This window comes from Branchiostoma belcheri, unplaced genomic scaffold (assembly GCF_001625305.1).
Source record: "Branchiostoma belcheri isolate BF01 breed outbred unplaced genomic scaffold, Haploidv18h27 scaffold118, whole genome shotgun sequence".
Classification (NCBI taxonomy): domain Eukaryota; kingdom Metazoa; phylum Chordata; class Leptocardii; order Amphioxiformes; family Branchiostomatidae; genus Branchiostoma; species Branchiostoma belcheri.
The window spans coordinates 895,683-906,941 of NW_017802580.1; the positions used below are offsets into that span (position 1 = coordinate 895,683).

The 11,259-nt window shown below is 44.0% G+C and overlaps 1 protein-coding gene across 1 annotated transcript in view; it reads left to right on the forward strand.

The window, feature by feature from the left end:
• Positions 1 to 11,174, forward strand: part of LOC109462521 (protein bark beetle-like) — a 20,560-nt gene extending 9,386 nt beyond the window's left edge. The window contains exons 2-6 of the mRNA XM_019759072.1: positions 4,417 to 4,620; positions 4,844 to 5,000; positions 8,292 to 9,080; positions 9,414 to 11,116; positions 11,154 to 11,174. Coding sequence (XP_019614631.1) covers positions 4,417 to 4,620; positions 4,844 to 5,000; positions 8,292 to 9,080; positions 9,414 to 11,116; positions 11,154 to 11,174 — 2,874 coding nt within the window. The remainder of the gene's footprint in view (positions 1 to 4,416; positions 4,621 to 4,843; positions 5,001 to 8,291; positions 9,081 to 9,413; positions 11,117 to 11,153) is intronic.
• The last annotated feature ends 85 nt before the right edge of the window (positions 11,175 to 11,259 follow it).

Below are 11,259 nucleotides of genomic sequence, written 5' to 3' on the forward strand. Positions count from 1 at the left end.
TACTCTTCTGCTATCTACCATCACACCAAACACAACCAGGGACACTCTTTCAAGCTAGAGGCAACCGACATCCTCGACCGTGAACCACGTTGGTACGAGCGCGGAGTGAAGGAGGCCATCTATGAGCGCATCTACAACCCCACCCTGAACAGGAAGGGGGGACTGCGCATTGAACTCTCAAGCACATGGGATCCCGCCCTGCCACAGCCCAAGGGACAGTAACTTTTCCTATGGTAATTTCTTACCATAGGAACCTTCCTTACATGACAAAGACTCTTACGGTTGTTGAACATTTTTAATCAGGTGCTAAACACAGATTAGTACGCCCCCTTTGTCCCCCACATTTCAATTGTGGCCCGCGTTACACCTGCGCCCTTCTTGTTCGGCTCCGCATCGGCACCTGTGCTCTCAATCACAGTTTGTTTACCCGAGGATTCTCTACCAGTGCCTTTTGTAGATGCGGGTGTCGTTGCGAATCTGTCATGCACTTCATGCTACATTGTCCATTATACAATCACCAGAGATCGGAACTTTTTGGCAATCTTTCAGATTTACTCGGTCATCTTGTTAACCTTAATAATATGTCAGATAATGTTAAACTGCACTTTATTCTTAGAGGCTCCTCAATGTTACCCTCTATGTACAACTTTAAAACGATGCAACTCACTCAGATTTACATTGGAGATACTAAGCGCTTCTAGCTCTGCTCGACTTTTTTTAACAGTCAATTAATTATATATAACTCCAAATATTACATATGTGTTAATGGTGACTAGATTCTCCTCCTAGCTCTGATTGGCGGATGTTTTTCCGCTAATAAGATATAGGAGGTTAATTACCACGTGATCTCATCTTTCAAATAGCTTTATTAGCATTTAATTTACCATTTTAATGCCTTTGGGTGTTGGTAATACGGCGCACAGATATGTCAACTTTGTATATTTAAATGTTAATTGTACTTTTTTGTTGTGTGGCGCTGTTAATATAAGTTGTAAACTTGAGTGCAGCGTCACACTGTTCTTTTCATGTTTTCATGTTTTGATGAATAAAAAAATACGCAAAGATGAAGGGGTCATCAACAACAATTGCCCTAGTGCGAATGGTACACACTTTGTTGACTGCATTGGACTCTAGAAATCCAGCCGTGATACGCGCGGTATTCGCAGACATGAGCAAAGCGTTCGACCGCGTGGACCATGCTCTGCTCCTCCAAGCTGTGATCGACCTCCAGGTCAGCCCCAGAATGGTGGCTTGGATTCACAGCTACTTGCAGGACAGACGACAGAGAGTGGTCATCAAAGGGGACCCGAGTTCTTAGTGCACACTAACATTAGGTGTATCACAAGATGTTGTTATTTCCCCATCTGTTCCTACTGTTCATGAGCACTCGGACAATAGTTCACCTGGACACACTAAATGTCAGCTATGCCGACGACGTTACCTTGGCTAGAACACTCTTGGCACTCAAGGCGGACGACGATAGGACAGTCAAGGAAGAGTCATCTCGACTGTTGGGCCAACAAGAACAGGATGACTCTTAACGGCAAGAAGAGCCAACGAATTTGTGCCAGCGGTGTGCCAAGCTATATCCGTGATGAGTACAGGGATGAAGTGATAATATCTCCATGCAAACGCAGCTAAAGATTGGAAGCATTACGGCGCTCATTGTTGCATCGTCACGCTCTCACAGCGATAGTATGACCCGGTTCCATACCATCGCGGAGGTGACGTCGCTCATGGCGCTCTCATCGTCCTCTCATCGTGCTTCCATCGCGCTCCCATGGCGACCTTGGCGCTATGACGCGCTTTGGCCGATTTTAAGTCGCATAGTGAGTGCCGTGAGTGCCGTCTAAGTGGAATGGGGGTATTAGTTAGCGCACTGATCTCCAGGAAAGCGTGTTCATGTGGAATCTCTACGGCAATGTCCGTTTTGTTTGCTTTATTCGCCAAAAAGCAGGTACTCAAGCAACTGGATATGATTTTGGAAACGGACAGACGTTTCAGCTAGCATCCACTAGCTTTTGTAAGTGACATTTTGCCGTTTTTGCTTTGTTGTTTTCACAGTCAGTTGTTGTACATCCTGAATTATATTCAAGCTATGAAGTCATGGGTGTACTGCCCCTATATCTATCGGCGCTCTCACTGCGCTCTCTCTGCTACTGAAATTAAACGGAGCGGTGAGAGAGCGTGGAGAGAGCGCCAAGGTCATCATGTTTTGTATCTGAATTAATGTTGAGCCGTTCTACGCTCTCATGGTGCTCACACCGTGCTCTCTCCGCGCTCTCACGTTGCATCGCCGTCCTTGGCGCTCTATTGGCGATTGTATGAACCGCTTCCATACAGTCGCCGAGATGACGGCGTTCATAATCGCGTTCTCATGGCGCTCTCTCCACGCTTAGGCCAATTTCAGGTCGCGGAGAGAGCGCCGATAAGCGCGGAGATCGCCGATAAAACAAAACACCTCAATACTACCTAAAGGCCCGGTCACACTGGCCAAACTTTGCTGGAGCGTTCCTTTAACGGTAGGGACGGGGTCCGAATTTCGACAACGCTCGTCACCGCGCCCAAAATGTGGGAAAATAAATAAAACACGGGCGTTGACTTAGCGGTGTACCGCTGAAGCCGACGTTGCTTTAGCGTTGGTTTAGCGGTGGCGAACGTTGGTATAGCGGTGACGCAAGCGTTGGTATAGCGGCGTTCTGCGCATGCGGTTTAGCAGCATACCGCTTGTGACTACGGAGTTGAACGGATCGTTTTGTAGTAGTACAAGTTCTGTTCTGTGTGTGTGGGGACTTATAGCTTTAATAAACATCATTTTGTTAATCTATTCTTGACTACGTTACTTAATTAATAATGAAAATAAAACGTTGCAGATTGGAAAGTTCCCCTGTGACCCCGATAAAGTGATTGTCCCTTCTTTGAACATTTTACATGTGGCCCCAAAATAATTGCACACTAGTACACCAATCATAGCAAGTCTCTCAGCATCCAGGGTTATACAGTTTTACTGTAATTTCGAGCAAATATAGATGAGGCCTGAACTCAACGGCAGCTCGATTCCAAATGAGCACCTGGTTCATTTCTCACCGTACTTATAGCCAAATTCTGGTCCCGCTCCGACACCTCTATACCAACGCCAAACCAAAGTTCATTGCCGACATGGATCGCTGCTTCAACGCCTGACACCGTTCCAGCAATCCCGTGTCCGCTCGTAAAAAGCTTGCAACCGCTCCAGCGAAGTTTGTGCAACGTTTGTGCAACGTTTAATCGCCGCCCGGGCAACGCTGGCGAAGCAGCGGTGGTAAAGCGTTCAAGATTTCTGCGTTGGTCTAGCGGACCCAAGCGTCCACGAACTTGCGTCTAGCGATGCCAAACTTTGACTGGGCGTTGGTGGAGCGGGGGTAAACTTTGCCGGGGCGGAAAATTTGCCCCTCCTCACCGCTCGCAATATTTTGTGCAGCTCAAAACTTTCGGAGCGGTAGGAGGGCCCCTCCAGAAACGTCAGCGGTGGCCGGGCGTACACGGCGTTGCTTTAACGGGGGCCAACTTCTGTTTAGCGGTGGTGAGCGGTTTCGAGCGGTGATGAATTTTATTCACCGTTCAAGCAACGCTCCAGCAAAGTTCCGCCAGTCTGACCGGGCCTTAAGGAAGCTGTGTCAGGGAAGCCTTGGAACCCGATGATTGCACTTGTAGATAGAACCAACTCATCCGTTAACAAAGTATATGTGAACTACTAGAACTCTTCTTAGGATGCACATATTTCAGGACAGTTCTACCAACAACTGCACATCTGTGCCATGGAATCACCAGTTTTACCAATTGATCTCTCAGGCACTTGAGGCTCCCAGCCCCAAAGACAGACAACACTATTTATTAAGATCTTGTTCTGCAAAACAGGAGCTTATTGACTAATTTGCATCATCTTGTCTTGACTTGTCTAACTTTTGTTTCCTTTTGCACTTGACCTTTAAAAAAATTGTATTCACTTTTTCGCACATCAATCAATAGTTTGTGCTTATAAACATGCATTTCTCCTCTGGTCTAAAGTTCATCGACATACAAAAACTTGTTCTCTATTTCGGTATTTTAGTGAGCTGTAAAAGCGTTGGTCAAACGTAAGAGTTGATGACTTTTGAATGTTTTGCCCCGAAGAGAGCGCAGAATTATCGCCGGAGATTCCCCTTTAAGGCGTTTCTCGTAAGGCGTTCGGCGCATTTCCCAAGCTCTGGCCAATATATTTCAGCTCGCAATCAGAGCGCGGCAAAGGTATTTTTGCATATAAAGTTTGAGTCGTTCTGTGTAGATATACAACAGACAGTCATCTTCAGGGCATCGTTGATAGCATTTAGATATTGTATAAAATCTTGGAACTCTGGAGTTCTGTTAATCGAGTATGAATTTTCTCTGTATAAACAGATAGGCAACTCTAGTGATAGAATTGTCTTCGACCGGAAGAGGAACCCTCCCGACTATCAACCAAACTACGCGACACGTGACCACGACATCCGGTTGCTGGGTCCTACCGTGTTTGAGGGACGTGTCCAGGTCAAACTCAATGGGACCTGGGGTTCTCTATGCCTGCAGCATTCGTGGCAGCAGTGGAGGACTTCAGAAGCAACTGTAAGTAAACCAAATGTTTAAGTTAACCCTTAAATCGCCGCATGGGCTCAAACTGACCAGAGGCGTATATGAATATGTGCCATTTTGACATTTCTTATCAAAAACGAAATTCCTTTTATGTGATTTTGTTTGTATATATGTCTTATAACTTCTTTAACGTTTTCACTAGAATTTTTTTTTATCTGGGTAGAACAAATACCTGTTTCAACGTTTGTCTGTCCAGGTGGTTTGTCAACAGCTGGGGTTTGCGAACGGACGAGTGGAGAGCAGGTACCGGTATGGCACAGGGCGCATGGCTGTATGCAACTTAGAGTGCCAAGGCAATGAGGACAACATCTTTGAGTGTAGACATGACGACCTTGACCAACCCCCTCAGTGCTGTGAGTCACCTACGAATTGCATTTTCACATTTTCAGTTTTATAAAGCAATATAAGTATGCTGACTGGATCCTTTAGTACTTTTGTACTTAGTAATTTGATATTCAATCACTCACTCACTCACTCACTCACTCACTCAATGAAGTGACTTGCGCCACTACAATCTTATATTTAGAAAATGGTAAATATCAGGCAAGTCTTCTAGTAAGCTAGGCTTCATAAGGCCTAGGGTAGTTCTTAATGCGTGTTTCTGATTTCCAAAAGTGAATTTTGCGCAAAATAACAATCTTAACCTTATCTTGACGGGGGAGGGGGGGTAAAAGTGTCATGTCACATAGCGTCTGAACGGCTAGCGCTAGAACAGACAAACTTGGTGACTTTTCCTAGAATATTGTTGCAATCTCTATCATTGGAATAAGATTTTTTTTTAAATTGTTGCCATTGCAACGAATTCCTGACAGGCATTTTTTTTTGCTAAATTTAGTAATTGTCGTTTCACAATAGAATTTTATGGGTTTTATGTCAAGTTACAGATGGTTTGTAATATTAATAATATCCCATATAATTTTATGTCAATTTTATCATTAAAAATGCATAATTTATGCTAATTTGATAACGTCATTGGTCAAAATCCAAGATGGCGGACCATATCATTAGAACTAGTATATACAGGTTATTTTTGTTAAACTTTCATCAATTCTTCCATTTCCTTTTACAAAAAAGGTTCATATGAGCGTCTTTAGTCTGTTTACAATGTATTTTTGGCTTTATTTCAAAAAACTTTTTTAAAATTCAAGATTGATGATCCAATATGGCGGATAGCTTAAATATGCACGGCGTCATTTTATGACGTCATCGGTGTTGCTATGGGCAACATAAGACTTAGTACACCCTAATATTCTGTCATAAACACTTTTGGTAAAAGTTATGTCATATACCATTTAGTTTTTAGGGAATAGCCTATCTGGACGGTTTTGGCCAATAAAATCACATTAATCACGTAATAATGACGTCATATTACGTCATAAGAACATTGTAAGAAAAATTGTAGTAATGACAATTTTTTACTAGAACACCATCCTCTGAAAATTTGGTGGTCACACGACATACTGTTCGTGAGTTCTGAGGGGGGTCAAATGAGCAAAATGGGGTCAAAACCTAGAAGTGGCCTAACGGTCGTGTTTGGTAGTGACCACTAAGTAAAAAAAAAAAATATTGGGCAAAGAGCGACATGATTGCACAATATGCAATTGTATGGAATAAGTTGACTAGTAAAAGTCTAGATGATTATTTGTATTGAATTAATCACGGGGTTTATCCATCTATCTTTCAACCAGTAACTGGGCGTTACCGAAATGACCTTGGTGTAGTGTGCGATGGTCTCAGGAGCAGGGGAGGTGCCCATTGGAAGGGGTTGGATTTCCTCACAACGGATCCGTCCATGTACTCAGTAATAGAAAATGTCGACGTCCTTCATGGAGGTTCGGCAAACACAAACGCTGCCGTCAGCATCACGGCAGTGTCTCCTGAACTACACAACGTCAATGTCAAGTACAGCGAGCGTGCCGCCATTCACGTCAATAATCCAACCACTCCATTCCAAATTTCTAACTGTGAGATCTCTGATAACAGTGGAATCGGGCTTTCATTTGATAACCCTTTGCAAAACATCACTATTTCTTCCACCACATTTGCAAGAAATTTCCCTGCAGGAATGCACGTTACGGGTGCCCACAGTACAGCGATTCTTTCCATCAACACAAGCACATTCACTGAGAACAGTGGTGCAGGTCTGATGCTGTCAGGTGTTCCGATGAGGGTCGCTGTAAATGACTCCGTGTTCAACTTTAATTCACACTACGGACTCAGTATCTCGTCTGACAGAGCCACCAACCTTGAGAGTCACGGCTGCCATTTTGATCACAATGGCCTTAACGGTGTTCAAATCCGTTACACACGCATCGTCTCTTCGGAATCGACCACTACAGTGATGAGCAACGGTGTGGCAGACTGTAATGGTGGTAGAGGACTTGACCTCGAAATCAGCTACGATGACAGTGGTAGTGTGCCGCTTGTAGATCAAGTCGATATTGTAGGCTCAGAGTTTGTGAGCAACAATAATGGTTCAGTCAAAATTGCCGTGGACGGTTCTGATGAGAATCACTATCCCAGGATACAGGTCATCGAGGACATTTACCGAAACAACACAGAGACCATCCTCGAACTTAGTGGTACCTACGCACAGCTTGCAATTGAGAACAGTGAATTTGAATTAAATAAATGTGGAAGCAAGCCAGTCATTCACGTCCAGGGGTTTGAGAAGAAAGTTCGTCTCATGGGAAATAGATTCACCAGAAACACATGCAAACGTGTGGTGGTCTCTAACTCCGTTAGTACTCACTACGGACTCACCTTATCGCCGGTAGAAATAGTCGGCAACATTTTCGACAACAACGACTTCAACCCTCCCTCTCATGCATATATATCTGAACCACTTAGCGAGTACTGCACACTCGAAATTAGCGTTTCATCTTCTGAATCAGTGAACGTGACAAGAAACTCATTTCAAAGTGAATCATCTCGGCTTGAGATCTGCAGCAATGGCAGAGGTTTAGGTGGGGCAACTCTACAGGCACCGCTAAACTGGTGGGGAACAACAGACACATCCACTATAGCGAGCAAAATCTTCGATTACGACGACTGGAATAGTGGCGCAACTGTTGTGTTTGTACCGTACCTAAACTCACCATCAGGAACACCTATAAACCGTAACTACAGGTCTTACATGAGTGGAACACAGTTGGGTGGCCGTCTGTTCGACTCGTTACGTCTCACCACAACCAACAGCCCGTACACCATAACAAAAGACCTAACAATCCTCCCAAATGCCTCTCTTATCATTGATCCTGGCGTCGACATACAGATTTACGCACGGTTAGGCATACTTAACCTCGGTCATTTGGAAATATCCGGGACACCCGACAGCCCAACAAACTTCAACTTTACAGCTGGGAGTCGTCTGAATAGAACCGACGCACCGCGCCTACAAGAAGGAAGCTCCGAGTCCAACGGGCGACTTGAAGTGTACCACCAAGGCCAGTGGAAGGGCGTTTGCAGCCAATGGGAACAGGAGTTTATGGACATCGCCTGTAGACAGCTGGGACTTGGTCAATCAAAGACTAGAGAAGGCTTGCGCTGTGAAGGACCGAAAGTTTCCATCAGATGCGAAGGCTATGAAGAGAGCTTAGAAGAGTGTAGTTTCTACCACACATCTAGTTGCTCCCACTGTACAGCGCTGACTTGTGAGCCTACCCCAGGTTGGGGAGGAATTCGCAGCTACTCAAGTGAACCTGTCAACATCAGTAACACCAACTTTCAGTACGTTGGTCAGCTTCATAACGAGAAAGCCTCTGCACTATCAGTGCAAAATGATCCGTACCGGATGCTGTTCAACGAGATTCACATGACAAACTTCGTCGATAGCCAAACAGGAATAGAATTACTACCGGTGGAAGAAGTATACATAGAGAACGTCACAATTGAGAGTTGTGCCACAGAAGCAGGTATCTCGGTTCTAGATCCCCAACAGTCCGTCATAATACGCAGTAGTCATCTTACCAACACCGGAAACAGAATCGGTGGTGGCATCGGCATAAAGATGTTGGATACTTTGTCTTGGTCCGATCTTCACGAGCAGGCAGAGAGCGGGAGTAGCATGTTCGTTTCGATGTGTAGAGATCCACCAATCATCAATCTACGGCCGGGGCTGAGGCAGTGGCTTGTTCATGGCATTGTCAGGGGCGTTACTTCGAGCTGCTTGAAAAACATCCAGGCTCCGCATGGATACCGAGTCCAGTTGAATATGAAGAAAAGCGAGTTTGACTACGGGGCTTCAGACAACAACCTAACAGTCTATGATTCAAGCACCATGAATGACTCTTGCGTGCTAGGTACTGTTGATTATTACAATAGCTACCCAGGAGTGTTCACGTCGTCTGGGTCGATACTGACACTACAAATCAAGGCTAAACAAGGCCGTCGTTCGCTGTTCCTCGCTGAAGTAAGAGCAACTCCTGATGCAGGTAGGGACACAGGCAAAATTAATGAGGACATATTTAAAATAAAATATTGCTCAAGGATGCAAAATATTCATGCTAAATATTATAATTTTATTTAGAAAACCATAAATTAAACTACATGTCATTTTTTCATGTTCAATTAGACAAATCCCCCCAAAAATCATTTACATAAAATCTTCATATTTCATAAAAGTATATGAGGTCTACGAAATCTTGTTTTTATTCTGTTTCATTCTGTGTTGCGTATGCAACACCACTATGTAATCAACAAATTCTGGAATTGTATTCTACCTTTCTAAAATATGTAATAGTCTAATCCGCAGTATTTATTTCTAGTCCACAGTACTAGTAGTCCAAACGAGTCGACCAGGAAGATTTTCTTCCAGGACTCATCGGTGACCAACTTTGACAATGGGATACAAATCAACATCCCCAAGGCATATGTCCATATTGAAAGATCTACCTTTAGGTCTTGCTACAGGGGAACCTACGTGACCAATACGGCAGGGAATAAAACTATACTCGGATCGACCTTCGGTGAAAACACCATTGGTCTGCAAGTATCTAATACAGAAGGACTGATTATGCTGGAAGCGACAGTTTTCGATGATAACAACGGTTACGGCAGCACAATCTCTTCGTCGAGAGGTGATATCTTCGTATCAGATGTATTAGCAAAGAACAATCATAATGATGGACTCTACTTTGACGACATTGGCGGAGATGTCACTCTGACCAATATGTCAGCTCTTGACAACAATGGTTATGGCATCAAAATTTCTTCATCGCGAGGAGATATGTTCGTATCAGATATATTGACAATGAGCAACACCAATGGTGGACTCTACCTTAATGATGTTAGTGGGGATGTCACATTAACCAATGTATCATCTCTTGACAACCGTGGCGATGGAATTAAATTGTACACTATCACTTGTACTGTTGTTGCCATTGAAACCAAGTTGCAGTCAAACAGTGGTCAGGGCATCACCCTTATGAACGTTTTCGGAACAAGTTCAATCTCGGATGTGACGGTGACTGGTAATTCCAATGGCCTGTACATCTATCATGACAGCCAAACACGGGGTTCTTACAACATAACAGACTTCATGAGTGACGGAAATCGCGGGGCCGGAGTCCTGTTGCAACTTTCGTACAGGTCCCATGTATACATCTTTAACAGCCACATCAACGGAAATTGGCAAGGTGGGGTTTCAGTGGATATTACAGGCAACAGCATTGACCAATATCCTCAGATCACTATGACCAACAACACTGTCGCTAATAACAAACGTTTTGCGCTTCACGGAAAAGGAGAACTGGCCAACTTTGAGATTTCCTGGAACTCAATCAACCAAAACAGTTGCCCATACCAGCCAGTCGTTGCGTTTAAGGGAAAACCTAAATGCATTAACTTTTGTTTCAATAACGTGAGCAACAATAACGCCAGAGAAATATTCTCTGTTCTGTTTGAAGATCAGTCCCGAGTCGTTGAAAAATCCAGAGTCCTTATTACAGATAACATTATCAATGAAAATTTCTACAGTCCATCAGAAACAGACGGAAATTTCCAATACAGTCCATACCCAGACCCCTACTCCTGCACTATTGAGATAGGAGGATACAATGAGAACTACACGGTCACCCACAATTTGATAGATAATGCAAACATGAACCACACTCTATGTAGCAGGGTAGGTACGACATTCCCTGATGAAACCATCAACGCCAAATACAACTGGTGGGGAACTGTGGATGAAAAAGAAATTCAAAACAAAGTTGTTGATTTCGATGACTGGAACGACCGTGCACTAGTGGACTACTTTCCCTATCTGACCGGGCCTGATGTAAACTCCCAACCAGCTGAGCCTTCCATTCAAAATATTACGATGACGACAGATGACATTGGAGGACGACTATATGGAACGCTGCATCTCACAGAAAGTGGAAGTCCCTACACGATTAAGAAAGATCTAACTATCCTGGAGAATGCGTCCGTTACAGTAGAACCGGGAGTGCAGATTAGATTCCATCCCTGTGTTGGAATCTTTAACCTTGGTTCATTTGTTGTTGTAGGAACTGAGACTGAACAGATAGAATTTCATTCTGAACCATCAGCCATACATATTTACCATGTTCGGTTGGTCAATGGACGTTATCCCTGGGAAGGCCGTGTTGAAAT